Below are 16,687 nucleotides of genomic sequence, written 5' to 3'. Positions count from 1 at the left end.
TTTATCACACATATTATTTCTACACTGCGCAGGCTTTTTCGTGGTCGGTGCTTCGTGGCCAATCGTCGACGTTGCTTAGCTCCCGTTAATGTTCGCCGGATTAAAGGTGCGGAGGGGGAGTGTCGGCAGTCCGGTACTCTGTCCGTTCGTACTTAAACCGCACGCGGATAGGCCGGATATACTCCCTACTCTCCGTTTGACTGCCAGTTTAGGCGGGCGAGGAGCAGCAAAAATGGCTTGGAATCCAAAATAAAAAAGCGTCTTTTGGAGTTTACATTTACGCGGTCACGTAAAAAAATACCTGACCAAACAATGCAGCGCAAACTCACACGCACCATGGAAAATCGTGAAGCCTAAAGGACATTTTTTTTAGACCGCTTCGATTGATGGATCTCTAGATTTGTGCTCTTAAAAACGTGAGACAAAATGCAGTATGTATTTAAAAAGTGGACATAAGGTCCCACCTTAAATCAAACTTTTTCTGATTTTTCTCAATATTTGCATCAATAATCAATATATTGATGAGTTTAAACGTAAAACACCATCCTTCCCCTCAAACTGTACAAACTCATCAAATGACATTCACGAATCATAAATTATACGCCTGTATGTATACATTCCCCATTCACATCGCCTTCAACAGGCTTTTCGCATTTTAGGGGGTGTGTCTACAGTAACCAATCAGGAAGTTTGTTTACATTCTCTCGCTACAATCTATCTCACACCGAGAGAAATTGCCAATGTTAGCTCTCTCTCCAGGAAAGCAAGTGCATACCGGAAATTGCCCATGTAAAGAGGGGAGATCATCTCAAATCAGAAGACTTGGGTGTCATCCTTGTCGGGTTTCTCATGTCTCCACACTGCCTGACGCACACGTTTTTGTTTGCGTTGAAGTGATTCTATTTTTTTTTTTGTTAAACTGGAAGGAAAGCATTCCTTCAGTCATAATTGATCCTTGGTGGAATCAAGACTTGCATGCGCTCCTTCGACAATAAACGGTAGTTAGTGCTAGAACTTCACATCAGCCATCATGATGCTAACGGATAACAATAACGGTAGTGCAATATATAACTTAGAAGAAAATATGAATGACAAGAAGACTAGTGACGTGTGTGCCAATAGACCTTCATCGCCACGAAAGTTTTTCGAACGATTGTATGGTCATTTAGAAAAAGAAAGTCCCAATCCGCGCTATGCAGCTAATCTAGAGACAGAAAGTCAACTGATCGATCCTATAAGATCCCCCTCAGTGAGTTCAGACAGCACAAGTCGATCTTCACCGACATTGGATATCGAAGAAACGGACGGTCCTGGTACGCTCTACAGTGATTCGGTGCGAATAAGCGATTCGTATGATCAACGATCATATTCAGGATATACAACAACGCTACCAGTAGGCCAGACGTCTACTTCTTTCGGACAACAAGGATTACCGATAGGACCTCTAGTAGCCGGCTATGGCAGTACCTTTAGACCTTTCTTCGGTCTTGGGCCCGATGGGTCCCACATGCCTGCGGGGCTGTCAGCTTTTTGTAAGTATTTTGGCGAATCAAACAATATTTGCACTAAACTGGCTTTAGAAGGCTTTAAATTTTAATTTAGGTACTTAACAATTTGATGCTTTCTAAAAATATCTGTGTTGTGCAAGAGAATTGAATGGCACCTTGGAGTGCCGCCAAGTACATGATGTTGAAGCTTTACGTTTTGCATATTTAAAGCGCATATATTGGCTCACATTGCCCTACACCTACATTAACCATTAAAATTGAATTATAGTGGCCAGTGGCACCAGTCACTATTGCTGACTTACGATTATACTAGTATAATTGTAATTAACCAATAGTGGCACCACTTCCCACTTTAATTCAACTTTAATGGATTATATAGAGTAATGCATGTCAGCATATGTGCGTTGTGCGCGTTCAACAGCGTGGTTACTTGGGATAGTTGCAAAGAGGGGTGCTTGCCAGGCTAGTTACTTTTTTTTTTATTCCTTAACCACTTAACCTAATTTACAGCTCTTTTGTCCACTAGGGCACTACGTGAGCGATTCCAATTGGTCGACGTTAAGTCAGAGTGGACTACGCATTTTTTGGGCAGGTAAAGATAAATTAAGGAATTCGATATTTTTGATTTTTTTTGGCGTTTCTTTGATGTTGATGGGTTATTACATGAAAGAACTGCAGTTTTTCAGAAAATAATGTGCTTGATTTGATATCCCAAGTACTTGCAGGACATTTCCCCAAAATCATTAAGAAACAGATGGTCCAGTCTGACTTAACGCCGACCAATAGGCTCCTAAAGGCCTATCTCAATTTCTGCATAATTCGATCAAGCATTGATTAAAACGATATGTTTACTCATTTTTTAAGTATTCCTATTAGGTAAAGCCCATAAAATATATTTTCAAAAATTTTAATAATTTTTGCAACACTCCTTGTTTAGCACTAAATTTTGGGTAAATTTTGTTTACCGTGTATGTCAAACAGGAACATTTATTGTTAAAAGTGAGCCAATGTGGTGTCTTTTGCAACCCGCCGTTTCACTTTCGTTACGTCAAGGTTGACCTCGACTGTCAAACAAGACCTGCTCATCATTATTTTATTTTCAAGTTTATTAACTATTCTGTTATTGTTTAAGTATGGAAAAATTACCATTGAGATCAGAAAAGCATGCTCTTTCGTGTTATGCAGCAAAACCGGGGAAATATTTTTCATTTTAGGACCCTATTGGCGACTGCACGTACACTTTGTACATCGACTAAATGTATTCTATTCCAATTCCACTAATTCTAATTCGAACTGGTAGCCTTTGCGCTGCTGTCACTTTTCTACCCTGTCCATGGTAGAATGATGAGCACGATGTTGCTGTGTGGCTCCTGTTCCAATTCCAGTCCGATTGGGGGTCCATTATGAGCTGCCGTTAGCCGATATCCAAGTTTCCGGATCCGTTAGAGCATATGCTCAGAAGAGGGTCAGGTGTCATCCGCTCTCGGGGGGAAGAGCAACTGACGAAAAATTGCAAGTGCCGGGGTGGGATCGAACCCATGACCATCCACTTATGAAGTGAACGTGTAGCCACTACGCCACGGGCCCCGAGTACTAGTTACCTATGTAAACATCAATTTTGGAATTACAGTTGACTCTCTACATCTCGATATTGAAGGGACCATCGCGATAGGGAGAGATCGAAACAAGAACCAATTTGTAATGCATACTAGATTGAAAAATCGTCCGTAACTAGGAGAAACCGTCAACAAACAGATGTCACTTCGCCTTCCCAGAATGTTTTCCACCTAAAAAACGAGATCTAAAAATGGACATATCGACATATGGAGAGACAATCTAGAACAAAAACGAACGAGATCGCATCGATATAAATAGATATCGAGATAAGGAGAACCGGTCAAACCATCGAGATAAAGAGAGATATCGAGATGTAGAACATCGACATGTGGAGAGTCGACTTAAACATGTGACGTCGCACAGTGATGCGGCTCCATACAAAAGGTGGCAAAAAGTCTTAACATGCATGATATTCGTTCAAAGCTTATAAAAACCTTATTATTTATTAGAATAAGTTAACTAGAAGTCATGTTGACTTCCTATGGGCCACATTGGCCACTTTAAGGACCGTTCCGGAATCCTGGTTCCCCTGGGGAAGTGGAAAATTTGGATTTTTTTTAAACCTATCTTGCGACACATCGTTTGTCATAATTATGCAAAATAGGACCACTAAAAGTCAATTCAGAACTTTTGGACCAGGTTGGCCACTTTCAGGACCGTTCCGGAATCCTGGTTCCCCTGGGGAAGTGGACAATTTGGGAATGTTTTTACCCTCCAACGTCCAAAAGGGAATCAATGGAGATAACCGACTTTTTTTGAGTGAGAAGCGAATAGTACAATAGAAATGTTCATTTCGCCGAACCGGTTCATTTTACCGATTCATTTTTAAACCGGTAAAAAATATTTTATAATTCCGATTAGAAATCGTTAATTTTTTTATAATTTATTTTCATGGGAAATTAAACATGAATAAAATGTATTATTTTGCGAACTGGTTTGCTCAACCGGTTCACTTTTGAACCGGTAAAATCACGGATTTCGTCCAACTGGTATTATGCTGATGTTCTATACATTATGATGATAAACAAGTGGAGAATGCATTATTTGTTGAACCGTTTTGTCTAACCGATCTATTTTTTAACCGGTTAAATAATTACAGTATATCTCTTGAGGATAGTTGTTTTATAATTACTTCTTATAGCTAACCTTCTACAAAAAATAAAATAAGTGAATTGGAAAACCGGTTCATTTTCGAACCGGTAAAATCAAGAAATTCATCCCACTAGTAAATGGATGCCCATTCGACAAAAAAAAAGATAATTTTTAAACCCGGTTAATCAAAAACAATAATTTATGAACCGGTTAATTAATTTTGCTGTCCAGCTTGATAATTGTTAAATTATTTGTATGAACGATTAAACATAGGACCAAAATAAGTGATAAGGAAAGCCGGTTCACTAATCCGATATACTTTTGAAAAGAATAAAAAAGTTTAGCCTGTGCAATGACAGATCAACGAAACTAAATAATTTTGCAAACTGGCTAAAACCAACTTAGTTATGAACCGATTAAAATAAATTATTGTTCAGTTTGAGAAACGTTGAAGTTCTCCTATATGAAGTTCTCCTAAATGATCAGAAGAACCAGTTCGTTTGACCGTTACACTTTTGAACCAACTAAAACAATTTCGTACCAGCACTTATGTATGTTTTTAGTAGTTATGTATTTATTTATATTTTCCATAAATTTCTAATATTCATGAACACAAAAAAATGTTGAATCAATACTAAAAAAATATTGTAAAGAAATATTTTTCGAACAGCTACCGGTAAAATAAGCCGGAGCATAGAGTTATTGGTCAATGCTTTAGGAAGTGGCGAAAATTAGGATCTATTTGAATTAGGCAAAATATCCGATAGAAAAACAAAAACACGTAATTACTCACACAGGACAAAAAAAAAGTTTACCAGAAGTGTGTAATGCAAACAATTTCAAAACCTGATATATTTAACATGGATTAATTAGTTCAAGTATTTTGTTTTTTTTTTTTTCATTTCATACGTTGGTTTACAATTTCGATAAAAACAACTTCCTTCTATTTATTGGTGTAACGTTCCAGATTCAACAAAATCTGCTCATCAGCTTCAATTAAAGTTCTTTAAACACTTCCGTAGTTATTTACTGAAAATTGTCTACGCCAATTTACCTTTTTTGTTGGCGTTGACACATTCCACGCGTTACGTTTTGCGTGAATATCAAACTTTTGCTTGTTGATAAATTCATGCCAACCAACTTATCAAAAGATCGGATTTGAATATTAGGGTCATTTCATGCTTTCTAATTAAAATTGGTCCTTTTTACTTCGAGAAAATCAAGAAACAAGGCACAAAGGGACACCATCGCAATTGAAATTTTAAATACGAAAACATTCTGGAACGGTCATAAATCGAACACAGACTACAATAACTAAAATACTTTTCACACATAAAAATGTTAACATTCTACAACAAACATCGGCTCTGTTATGCGCTATGGTAGCTGAGCTGATACAAATGAATAGAAACTTCTTTAATGTAGAATTTGAGAAAATGTTGGAAATAATTTAGATATAAAGATGTTTTCCCATTGACCTCACGTCTATGTATGAGTTGCATGCATGGCTCCGTAAAGCTTCGTGACGTCTGAGCCTTGAAAATAAAAAGTGGAATGATAAAAGATAAGAAATGGAAGCAATACAATCGTAACAATTTGAAGATATACATGTACCTCATTTTATTCTCAAAATAAGTAAAGCAATACGCTAACTATAAGCAGGAGGTCAAATGTCATTCAACATAAGGGCTTTCTAGTTGTTTCTTTGCCGAAAAAACATGTGTTGCGCAAGTTTGCGCAAAATAACCCCTAGGTTTTCTGAAAGCTGACAAAAAAATCTTCAAAATGAATATAGCGTCAAATGTGTACAAATGTGTGCTCATATTTGAAAACTTATAGGAAGCATGTTTTTGTTTTTCCATACATTTTATATGGGAGCTTAAATTTCAAGTATGATTTACACCCACTTTAAAGCTCTGGAAAAAAAATCAATTTTCGTTCAATCAGCACCAAATTTTGAAAATAGACTATTCAAATGTCGAGAAAAAAAGAAAAAATACATTTGAATCAAAATACGTAAGTTGATTTTTCGACTTTTTTCCGCCCTCGCATCACTGTGCGTCGTTCTTATTGCCCTTCTACGTGGGTCAAATTGATGTGGAGTACTAGATCATTGTGTTCACGCCTTTGAACGATTTGAATTACGTTATCAAAAAAACTTTCAGATTTCCTTAATATGCATATCACCTTTTAAATGTGCACACCGTGGCAAAACATGTGCTTGAGTTCAATGAACAGCGTATGTGCCGATGGATTTTTTTTCTCAAAAGTTCAAAAAGTTTATTTGTAGAAGGATTTTTAGGGAAACTCTGAAGAAAGTTATGATTGAACCCATACATGTATACCAGCGTTTCTCAAACTATGGGTCGCGACTCACTGGTGGGTCGCGAGCTGCTTTTAAGTGGCTCGCGAATTCTTTATTGACTTCGAATGTTATTGCTAGCCATTTTCTTATTTTCAGTACCCTTGGAGAATCTATTTCTAGAAGAATAATTTCTAGAATTTCGATTTCTCCTTAATTCTATTCAAAATTTTGTATAACAAGTCTGGAGTATATTGAATATTGAAGCTACTGTCTGTGTTCTATCGAAAGTTTTATTTCATTTTCATTTTCATTTTTTATTATCGACACTTTACACATGAAAGTGCATTCGTGTCCGGTTCATCTTCCAATAATAAAACAATTCAAATGATATAATTAATTTTCATACATGGTTTGTCAGCGAATTCACTTATGAATTATTCTACCTAAATCAATCAAAGTTCAATTTTTATCTGTTTTCTTACATTTCCTTGATCGGGTCACTCTCCAACCCGAATCAGAAGATTCACATCGCTCGTTTCCTTCTTGTTCTTCCTGGTTCTTGACATACGTTTGCTCTACGTCATTATCTTCACTCGATGTTCTGGTGGACATTCGCCGCTTCGTAGTTGTTTGTAGTTCGTCAGTTTCTCTATTGTCGTTGTCGTCGTCATCATCATCATCGATTTCAAACGGCAATTTTTGTTGATCATCACCGAGATCATCACCGTTCGCGGGATCGACAGCAGCAGAATTAGACGTTTGTTCTAGGCGTTGCTTTTGTTCTTCTTCCTTCTCGTGGACAGACGGCGATGGTTTGGGTTTCTCGCCGTTCGGGTAGGTGACAAGCGAAGGTTGATCGTCGATTTTGATGTGTGACGGCACCGGCTTCTCCATCCTCATGCGTACCACTCTTACACCGTTTGGTAGTCCAGCAAAATAGTTTTTCCACACTTCGTTGGTGATGGAGATGACTTTGCCGTACTGTTGCAGGTAGTCGGAGATCGTTGTATTGGGCATTTGTGGGGAAAGATCGTGAATCCGAATGGTGGTAGTGGGACCGTCTACATAAACTGGAATGTAGTAGATGGTTCCTTTGTAGTCGATTGAGTGCTGTAGATGATGTTGTTTTGCCAGGCGAGGAGGAACGCCTGCATTGTGCATTTCGAGGTACACACAGTTCCTTAGAGTATGCAGTTGGACGCTCCTTACATCAGCCATATCGATTTTCACGAAATGCTTGAGGAACTCCTCCACCTTGTCCGTTGGTAAGCGCTTCGGCAAGACACTGAAGTCCACTACAAGAGTATTCTTCCTGTACGAAGACATCTTGTGCTTCAACAGTGATCGCGGGAAGTTTGAGTTGCGTGAACAGACGTCTGTCGTGCGCGAATGGAAACTGTCGACTGTGGAAAGTTTTATGATTGGAGTAAAATTTTAGATTTTGCTTATTTTTTGGGAAATAATGAATTCAAGTTTTTGATTGCAGTTAGCATTTTCTGTTAGACTTACACCAAAGATGGTTTGCAGGTTTCCTTCTAACCATCTTTGCGTACACGCCAGTTTCTGCAGATAAAACATAAAAAATTGTGGAAATACCAAAAATCAACAAAAAATTACCAAACTTCGTCAAGAAAACTTACGTTTACCTAACTTCAGTAAAGCTAAACATCTGGTGAAATTCAGATGAATGTCGATAATTATGATTAATGATGATTATAACTTCAATGGACCAAATGAGAAGTGATTTCAATAAAAATGGAAATAAAACAATTGCGTATGAAGGATATTATTAAACATTTCAAGAGGACTCATCTGACCATCCAACAGTACTATAATTCTAAAACCTTTAGAATTTCAAAGGCGTGTTCACCCACTCGCTGAGAATATGTATAGCATTTTCAACCGATATTTCATTTTCAATTAAATTTCAAGGTTCTGCAGAAGCATAAAATTGCCACTATATCTGATGCCAGATATATTCTATTTGAAACTTTAAATTTTATCTCAATTTTTTAAGACTAAGAGTTGCTTCAAACTTGGGCACCTGAACCTTTCTTAGACTTTTCCGTAAAACTAAAAGAGCACTTTAAATATTTTGTTTTTCATTTCGAGGGCTACGTTACGTGAGTTTACTACAACCTATGAAAATAATAAAATGTATTTATTTAAAAAGGCAGGGCAAACTTGCAAAAAAAAATGACTTATTTTATAAATTTTCGTGATAATGGGTCGCCAAATTCTTTGAAAACCAAAAGTGGGTCGCAAGCTGAAAAAGTTTGAGAACCCCTGATGTACACCTATTACTCAATGGAGTTCCCTGCTGAACGTTTTTGCGGAATTTTTCATGAAACTCCTTATGGAGTCGCGAAAGAAGTTTGTCATGAAATTTTTTTTGGAAGTGAATTATCGCGTGCAAAAAAATGCCTAAAATTGACGAGTTATATGGTAAAAGTGCCCAAAATAGAAGCCCCACCGAAATCAAGAGTTAATTATCATAATATCACAAACAGATTTTTTAGTTTAGTTCTAGGTAGGCACTGTCTGTCTATAGGTTGTTGATTTAGGGTCCTGTAAAGTCTTTGGTATTTAGCATGACCATGCCGAGGGTTATGGGTTAAATTCCTGGTCGGTTCAGGAACTTTTTGTAAACGAAATTTCCTTGACTTCCTTAATATTATGCATTAAAGTGACGTAAGTACCGTAAATCGGGGTCAATTTGATCAGCGGGGTGAAATTGATCTTTCGTAGACCAATTTGTAATTCCATATTAGCAACTTCTACACATGATCATAAAATGTATACCTCATCTTATTCATAAATGTCTAGAGATGATTGTGGGCTTTTCATTTTTAAGAACATGTTAGTCTTATATTACTTTTAAGGGTTTTTCGGTGTGTTTCTTACATAGTCCAAAACCGTTAGTACTATAGAAACAATTGCCTTAAACCTTTTGTCTTGTGTTCATATTTTTATGGAACCTTGATTGTGATGTCATGTAGCTTTTCTGGACATGAATAAGTTCTAAAAGTTTCAGCTTTTGTTGAAAAAGTGATGTAATGAGGTTGAACTCGTTTATTTCAGAAGAAATAGACTAAATTTAATGATCAATTTCAAAATTTAAATTTGCTATTTAACAGCCCAACCCATTAGTTGTAGGAGTTTTTATTCGTTATTCGTGTTCAGAAGATCAGTAGGTATTAAGTGAAGAAGCCAATTTCCTTTTCTTATCAAGGTTCAATTGCTTGCTGCTGATCAATCTCGCCCCAAAATGACATTTTCTTTTTTTTTACTTTTGAAGTTATTTAACTTAAAGTTCAAACTTGTTCAACCAAATTCTGTCACGAAATTTCATGAAAAAACCACCCGGTATTGATTTTTCTGACATTATTTTGGCAATATTTAGCCGTTAGTACACAGGGTCCAATATGTGTCTAAAATAACAATGCTCAAACATCTTCTTTGACTCGATGGAACTTTCATTAGTGTCAAACTAATGTTGTTTTTTTGAGCTCTTTCCTTGTCAAATATTTGACCCAATGTACCCTGCGATGCCATTTCCCCCTATCTGATTTGTCTTCGAAGCATTATAAAGTATCTTCACAGTAATACATATGTTATTGCTGTGGTGTAAACGGCAAAACCACAATTGCGGGAAATCCGTTTAGCACAACGAACGTAAGGTCCCCAATGGCAATGTTGCCTAAATAAGGAATTGCAATTCGATATTTGAAGGGGACGTTCAAAAATGCCGATATGCTTCCTATGTTACCAATTGCCCATAATATTTATTCTCAGACAACACAATAAAAGGATAACGGAAGTAAAAAACAATACACTTTTGTGTGACGTAGTGGATGAATGTACCACAACCACTAGGTTTTTTTTTTCTTAGGACTCAATGCCAAGATTTACGATTAAAAAAAGAAATATGCATGTCCGGAATTTCGGCTCTTCAACTGCTACAACAAGGCTTCACCTATTCGACGGACGGGGCGGTTGTATCAATATCCTGTCACAGCGTTGAACCGATACAGTTGACACTGTGAAGCGACGGGGTCATTTGCGTTTAGTTGCCGCTGTCGCAGCTACCTATGTATATAACGTTAATAAGCCATAAAAATTACTGAACTTGTAATATTTCGTGTAGAAGGGGGAGTTGCTCCCTGCTTAACTTTTCACTCAATTCGTTTTGAGCTGCTCATTCGGCGAATGGGGCATTTTTTTCGCAATGTGATACTGTTATGAACATTAAAATTGCAGAGATTAGAATGGGTTCATATTTCCGTACGGCTTAGCTAATTGCCTTTTTTTTTCAAGAGATTGAAAGTTTATAGGACTTTAAAAACATAGGAATTGGTTAGCACAGGTTTAATCCTAGTCGTGCATTGGGGTCATCATGTCCCAGACAGGCACGCCGAGCGTGCACTACGATAGCGAAGTGAGCATCAGTATTTGCACGAACAAGGTTAGCATATGCATATTTCACTAATAGGAATTTGATTCAAAACTTAAATTGCTCTTGACTTGACTACAATCAATTCCGGGTTTGTTTTTGGCGGTCACTGAGTAACTCCAACATACTACATTTAGATACCTCGAAGACGTTTCCTAGGCTGCTTTTTGACAAAGCTGAACAAATTCCCGATAAATCTACAGACGTTTGTTCTTAAGTAATGTGATGTCTATACCTAACTTGTTGTTGAATCGAAAAATACGTTTCAATTGGAAAAGCTTAAAGAAATTCCCAATCGAACAACATACGGTTGTTCGAATATTATCTTTGTAGAAACTGTTTGTAGGCAATTTTACTGAAAGAAGCTTTGTCTGATTGCTTAGAAGATTTTCGAATGAAACGAGAAAAAATACATGCGAAACAGCTGGCGGAGTTTGTAAGGAAATTTCTTCAGAAATTTTTGATCTGTAAGTGAATTGGCTTCTTTAGCGGTGTTAAGATAATTCGATATTCTGAATCTGCATGTCAAACTGAGCCGAAATCCAAATTTTCATGAATTTTGAAGCCCGGGAAGGTATCTGAAAATCAATTTGAAGTTTGTATGGGAGCGATTTGTCGAATCATCCCTGGGCGGAGCTGTCAAACAGTTGCCCAGCTGTCAAAAGGTGATTTCAAAAAATTTCTTCGAAATTAATTTTAGATACCAAAATAAAGTTCTAAAAATCTGAAAAAAATCATAGTGGCTTAGAAAAATGTGCTCTTTTGTATAAAATCAAAAAATCAATAGGGTATCGCGCCACTTGGGCGGTGGCTTCTATATTCGTCTGTTTTCCACTATAACTCAGACAATTTTGAACCAATTGACTTGAAATGTTGTACACGAGTAGATACTATACCTATCTTACCACATTCCAAAAGTTGTGTCAATTGGTTTAAATTTGACTGAGTTATAGTGGAAAACAGACGAATATAGAAGCCACCGCCCAAGTGGTGCGATTCCCTACAATTTTCAAAATTTAAAAACCCACCCAAGTAACCACGGTGTTGAAGCCTTACTGCATGCTGATATACGGTGTATTTAGTGCAACCATTACTTTACATGCAAACTTAAAGTTGATTTAAAGTGGAAGTGGGCAATTATAGAATAAAATTAAGATTATACTGGTATAATCTTGGAGCAGTCGCATAATTGCCCATTTTCACTTTAAATCAACTTTAAGTTTGCATGTAAAGTAATGATTGCTCTAAGTACACCGTATATCTGCATGCAATAAGGCTTCAGCATCGTGGTTATTTGGGCAATTTGAAGAATTTCGAAATTTCTGATCTGTAAGTGAATTTGAACAATAGGGCACGATCGGTGGAGTACAATTTGTAGTGATGTTTGTAGTAGTTAGCTAGATTATTTTATAGTGCGATGAATCGACCGCACAGAGCTACGAAAATCATGGACGAGAATGGCTTCTCTGGGAAGCTCACTAGACTGATCGAAGCGACGATAAATGGTATAAAACTGTTTTGCGAATGACATTATTGCTAAAACGGTGGCAGAAGTGTGCATCCACTTAGAAACGTGACACAGCAAAGGTCGCAATGATAAAGAACGCGTCAAGCGCAAAGTGCATGTTTGCAAACGGAACCGCGTGCGGCAGGACAAGCATTGATTGGCAGCAGAGTTATGATAGACGGGATTACTTTCGCAGGGATGAAAGATTTCGTCTACCGGCAGACAACAACGAAGTCTAAGCTCCATACAAATTTCGAAAATTCTGTATGAACAAAAGTCTACGGAGAGGGAGGGGGGGGGGGGGTTGGAGATGGCCCAAAATTAGTCTACGCAGTTTATGGACAGCGCCTAACGCACTTGTCTTGCGAATATGGATCAAGAGTTCAAGTTCTCATCTGAGCTCTGAGCTGTGGACTTTTTTTTCTAATTTAACCATTAATTTACCCATCTGTATGCTGCTACAAGTCAGTCAATTTCAAACCAATTGACTTGAATTTTTCAACATGGTTAGATACTGTGCCTATCTTATCGTGTCTCAAAAACCAAGTCAATCGGTGCAAAATTGAGTTATAGCAATATTCTATTCTGCCCAACTTCATTTTTGAAAATGTTACATACTTGCGTTAAGTATCATACGGGTGTACAGGGGGTGGCCAAAATGTTTGGGATAGGCAACTTTTTTTCTCTCACAAAAAAAATCAACACGCTGTAACTTTTCATAGTGCATCAAAAAATCTCAAATTTTGACTGTTTATCAACCTGTTATATGTGCATAATTGGTACAAATTTGGGCTAGATTGAATAATTTTTCGCAAAGTTAGAACCGTTCAGGTAAAACACTATTTTTGAGACAACTCATTTTTGAGCTGTCATATCTTGGAAACCAGTGAACCGAATTGTATAATTTTTTTAACGTTTATCAACAATATATTGATACTTAATACAAAGTTATAAAATATAATATTTTCTCACCGTGAATTAAGTTATATCGGTTTGAATTTTTTACCCATATAGAGGAAACTAAGTCAAATTTATAATACCACACAAAAACTACTAAATGTGTTCTTCCTTTGATCTAAATAGGCTCTAATATATCTGATTAAAGATTATTTGAGAACAGAAGTGGAAAATCTTTGGACATCAATACTAAAATTTATTGACATTGATGTAAAAAAAATACATTTTTTCGAGAAAAATCCAAAAAGTGTCAATCCATAATAACTTTTTTCAACGTTCAAAAAGTATCTATATTTTAATAGTTTGTGAAGCATTAGTATATTGTTAGTGTACGTTCAAAATTTCATTCAATTCGGTTCACTGATTTCCGAGATATGACAGCTCAAAAATGAGTTGTCTAAAAAATAGTGTTTACCCGAACGGTTCTAACTTTGCGAAAGATTGATCAATCGAGCCCAAATTTGTACCAATGATGCACATATAATAGGTCGACAAACAGTCAAAATTTGAGATTTTTTAATGCACTCTATGAAAAGTTATAGCATGTTGAACTGTTTTGTGAGAGAAAAAAAGTTGCCTATCCCAAACATTTTGGCCATCCCCTGTATCTGCAATGATCGATTTCTCTTCATCGATTTTCACTTCGGCTAACTCCAGGAAAAAGTTCAATGTTCGGATGATCTCTCGGAGCGATCGGAACGACTAGGACTACCATCTAAAACAACAAAAACAACCGAAAATGATTTGCCAAACAGAAAATCGATGAAGAGAAATCGTCCATTGCAGAAACGCGAGGACCTATATAACCTTTAAGATTTAACTGATTAGTCTACAAACAAACTACAAAACCTAAAAATTATGGACATAACACCTCGAAAAAAAAAATCCCTGCATTAATTTGGAATGCTATTTCCATAAATTACTAGGTAAAATACAATTGCGGCTCGCAGTCTAATTATAGAAGTGAAGATTGACCCGCGAGGACCGTTAGACCAGCGGTGCCATGGTCGCGATTTTTTCCGCAGTCAAGTTCGCATATTGTGAACAATAATTGTTCTTCGAATTATTCTCGGTACCCACTTACGTAATTCTAGATTGAGTTTAAATAAGGGCGAAAGTAACATAAGAGAGTTCTCTTCATCGACTCTCTCTTCTGCAAATTGGCTTCTTTAACGGTGTTGAGATAGTTCCATATTCTGAATCTGCATGCAAAACTGAGCCGAAATCCAAATTTTCATGAATTTTGGTGCCCGGGAACCTATTTAAAAATCAACTTGAAGTTTGTATGGGAGCGATTTGTCGAATCACCACTCGTCGTATTTTGTACTGGGCAGAGCTGTCAAGCAGTTGCCCAGCTGTCAAAAGGTGATTTCAAAAAATCTCTTCGAAATCGATTTTAGATACCAAAATAAAATTCTAAAAATCTGAAAAAAATCATAGTGGTTCAGAAAAAGGTGCTCTTTCGTATAAAATCAAAAAATCAAAACATTTTTCTTAATTTAAAAACCCAATTAAATTGACAAGATGCAAATTCAATTGAACTTTTTTACACTTAGACGCTAGACTGCATCGCAACCTAGCGATTAATGACCTAAAAGTGCAACCATCACTTTATTTTGAAAGAGAGAGTCGATGAAGAGAATTAAATCTTGGCCAATTAATTTATGATCATCATCAAACCCTGCTGAAAGGCAGGACATAGAGAGATAAAAAGTATGAATATCTGTTTAAATTTTAGAGGGGACCAAAAAAATAGGGGCTGACAAAATCGGGTCACTTATGTATGGAGAAAAACTATAAAATAATAATCTTTCTTGAAAATATGTTAACCCTTTATAAGACAGTGGCAACTATATTGCAAACTTATACACATATTTTTTCCGTTCGTTTAGAAAATTTTTACAACTTCTGTTTTAACTGAAATTTATATAGGATTTCTGCTGCAATCTCTGGAGAACTTGCTGGTCGATCACCATAAATAAAGAACACTTTACAAAAACTTGTTCTAACGCGACTGTTATGGAAGGTTTTGGCGGCCTTTCTAAAGAATTTTTCACATTATTTACTCTGGCTGGCATCAAAGAGAATATTCTAATAAAAAATGCTAAAGAAATTTTGGGGGAAGTTGATGATAAGTTCCTGAAGAAATTTTTCACTCAATTTTCAACAGAATTTTCTATGAAATTTCTTAAAAATTTTAAGCAGTAAACTCAAACAAATTTTTAGCCATTTTCTCCACAAATTTCTACTGAAATTTTCTCAATCCTTCTCGTCCGGAGTTCGCCATGGATTCATCCTCATTTCAATGAGCAAATTTCTCTACTCAAAACGTTTGGACTGAAACTCATCACAATAATCTGCCTTAAATTCATGCTAGATTTCCTCTAATGAATGATTCAACAGATTTGGTGTTTTCCGATTTAAGTGAGTCGTAAGCTGTCTAAGTAAAATCAAACACAAGAGCTCCAAAAACACTTCTTAATTTGGAAAAAAAAAAATCCTTTGATTTTTTCAAGAACTTTGTAAAAAAATCTTCCAAATGTTTTCAAAAACTGTAGTCAGAAAAAAAAAACAAACAAATTTAGCAGGAACTTTATTACTCTGTAATTTATAGAGGTTTGGAGTTCCTCTAGAATTTAGTTGAAGATTTTTTTCAGGATATCCGGTGTTTTTTCCTAAACAAAAAAAAATGGTAATCAATTCTGAAGGCAAAATTTAAAATTTTATAATTAGATGGACAAATATTTGCAGTCTTACTCAAGAAAATCACAACATATCACGTACATCTTGCCAGTAGCCAGTAATTCGAAGTTCTTATGACAAAAATCAAAACAAGAGAAATTTCCTGCACTTCTTTTTTTCCTGTTTCACATTTTCGTGAAGTGGAATTTTGTGGGAGGCCCCAAAATGTGGGGCCCGGGGCCCTGGCCCCCCTAAATCCGGCACTGCAGATAACTGTGCAAAATTTGGGCACGATCAGTTATGTCTTCGTTTTGCGCATCGCGTTTGAAGTTTGCATGGGACTTTACATGGGAAAACATACTTTTTTTTGCATTTCTCTCATAAAAAGTTCGAATTGTTCTAAAACCATATAATCGATAGTGTGAAAACATAGCCTAGGGTGTCCTGAAAAACTTTGTCGAAGACCACGAAGTGATCTAATACGCTTACGAAAAAAGTTATAGCGTTGACATTGCTTGCCGAAACAGCATGATTTTATTGCTATTGTCATTCCTTTACATTGTTAA

At 36.5% G+C, this 16,687-nt stretch overlaps 1 protein-coding gene across 2 annotated transcripts in view; it reads left to right on the top strand.

Moving 5' to 3' along the window:
- Positions 1–271: 271 nt before the first annotated feature.
- The window catches only part of LOC109430702 (homeobox protein rough), a 42,391-nt gene continuing 25,975 nt past the window's right edge, over positions 272–16,687 (top strand). For both annotated transcript variants that reach the window (XM_019706771.3, XM_062846389.1), the window contains exon 1: positions 272–1,532. In XM_019706771.3, coding sequence (XP_019562316.3) covers positions 1,031–1,532 — 502 coding nt within the window. In that variant the 5' untranslated portion in view covers positions 272–1,030. The remainder of the gene's footprint in view (positions 1,533–16,687) is intronic.

Source organism: Aedes albopictus, chromosome 1 (assembly GCF_035046485.1).
Source record: "Aedes albopictus strain Foshan chromosome 1, AalbF5, whole genome shotgun sequence".
Taxonomy (NCBI): Eukaryota; Metazoa; Arthropoda; class Insecta; order Diptera; family Culicidae; genus Aedes; species Aedes albopictus.
This window is presented reverse-complemented; position numbering and strand designations above follow the sequence as displayed.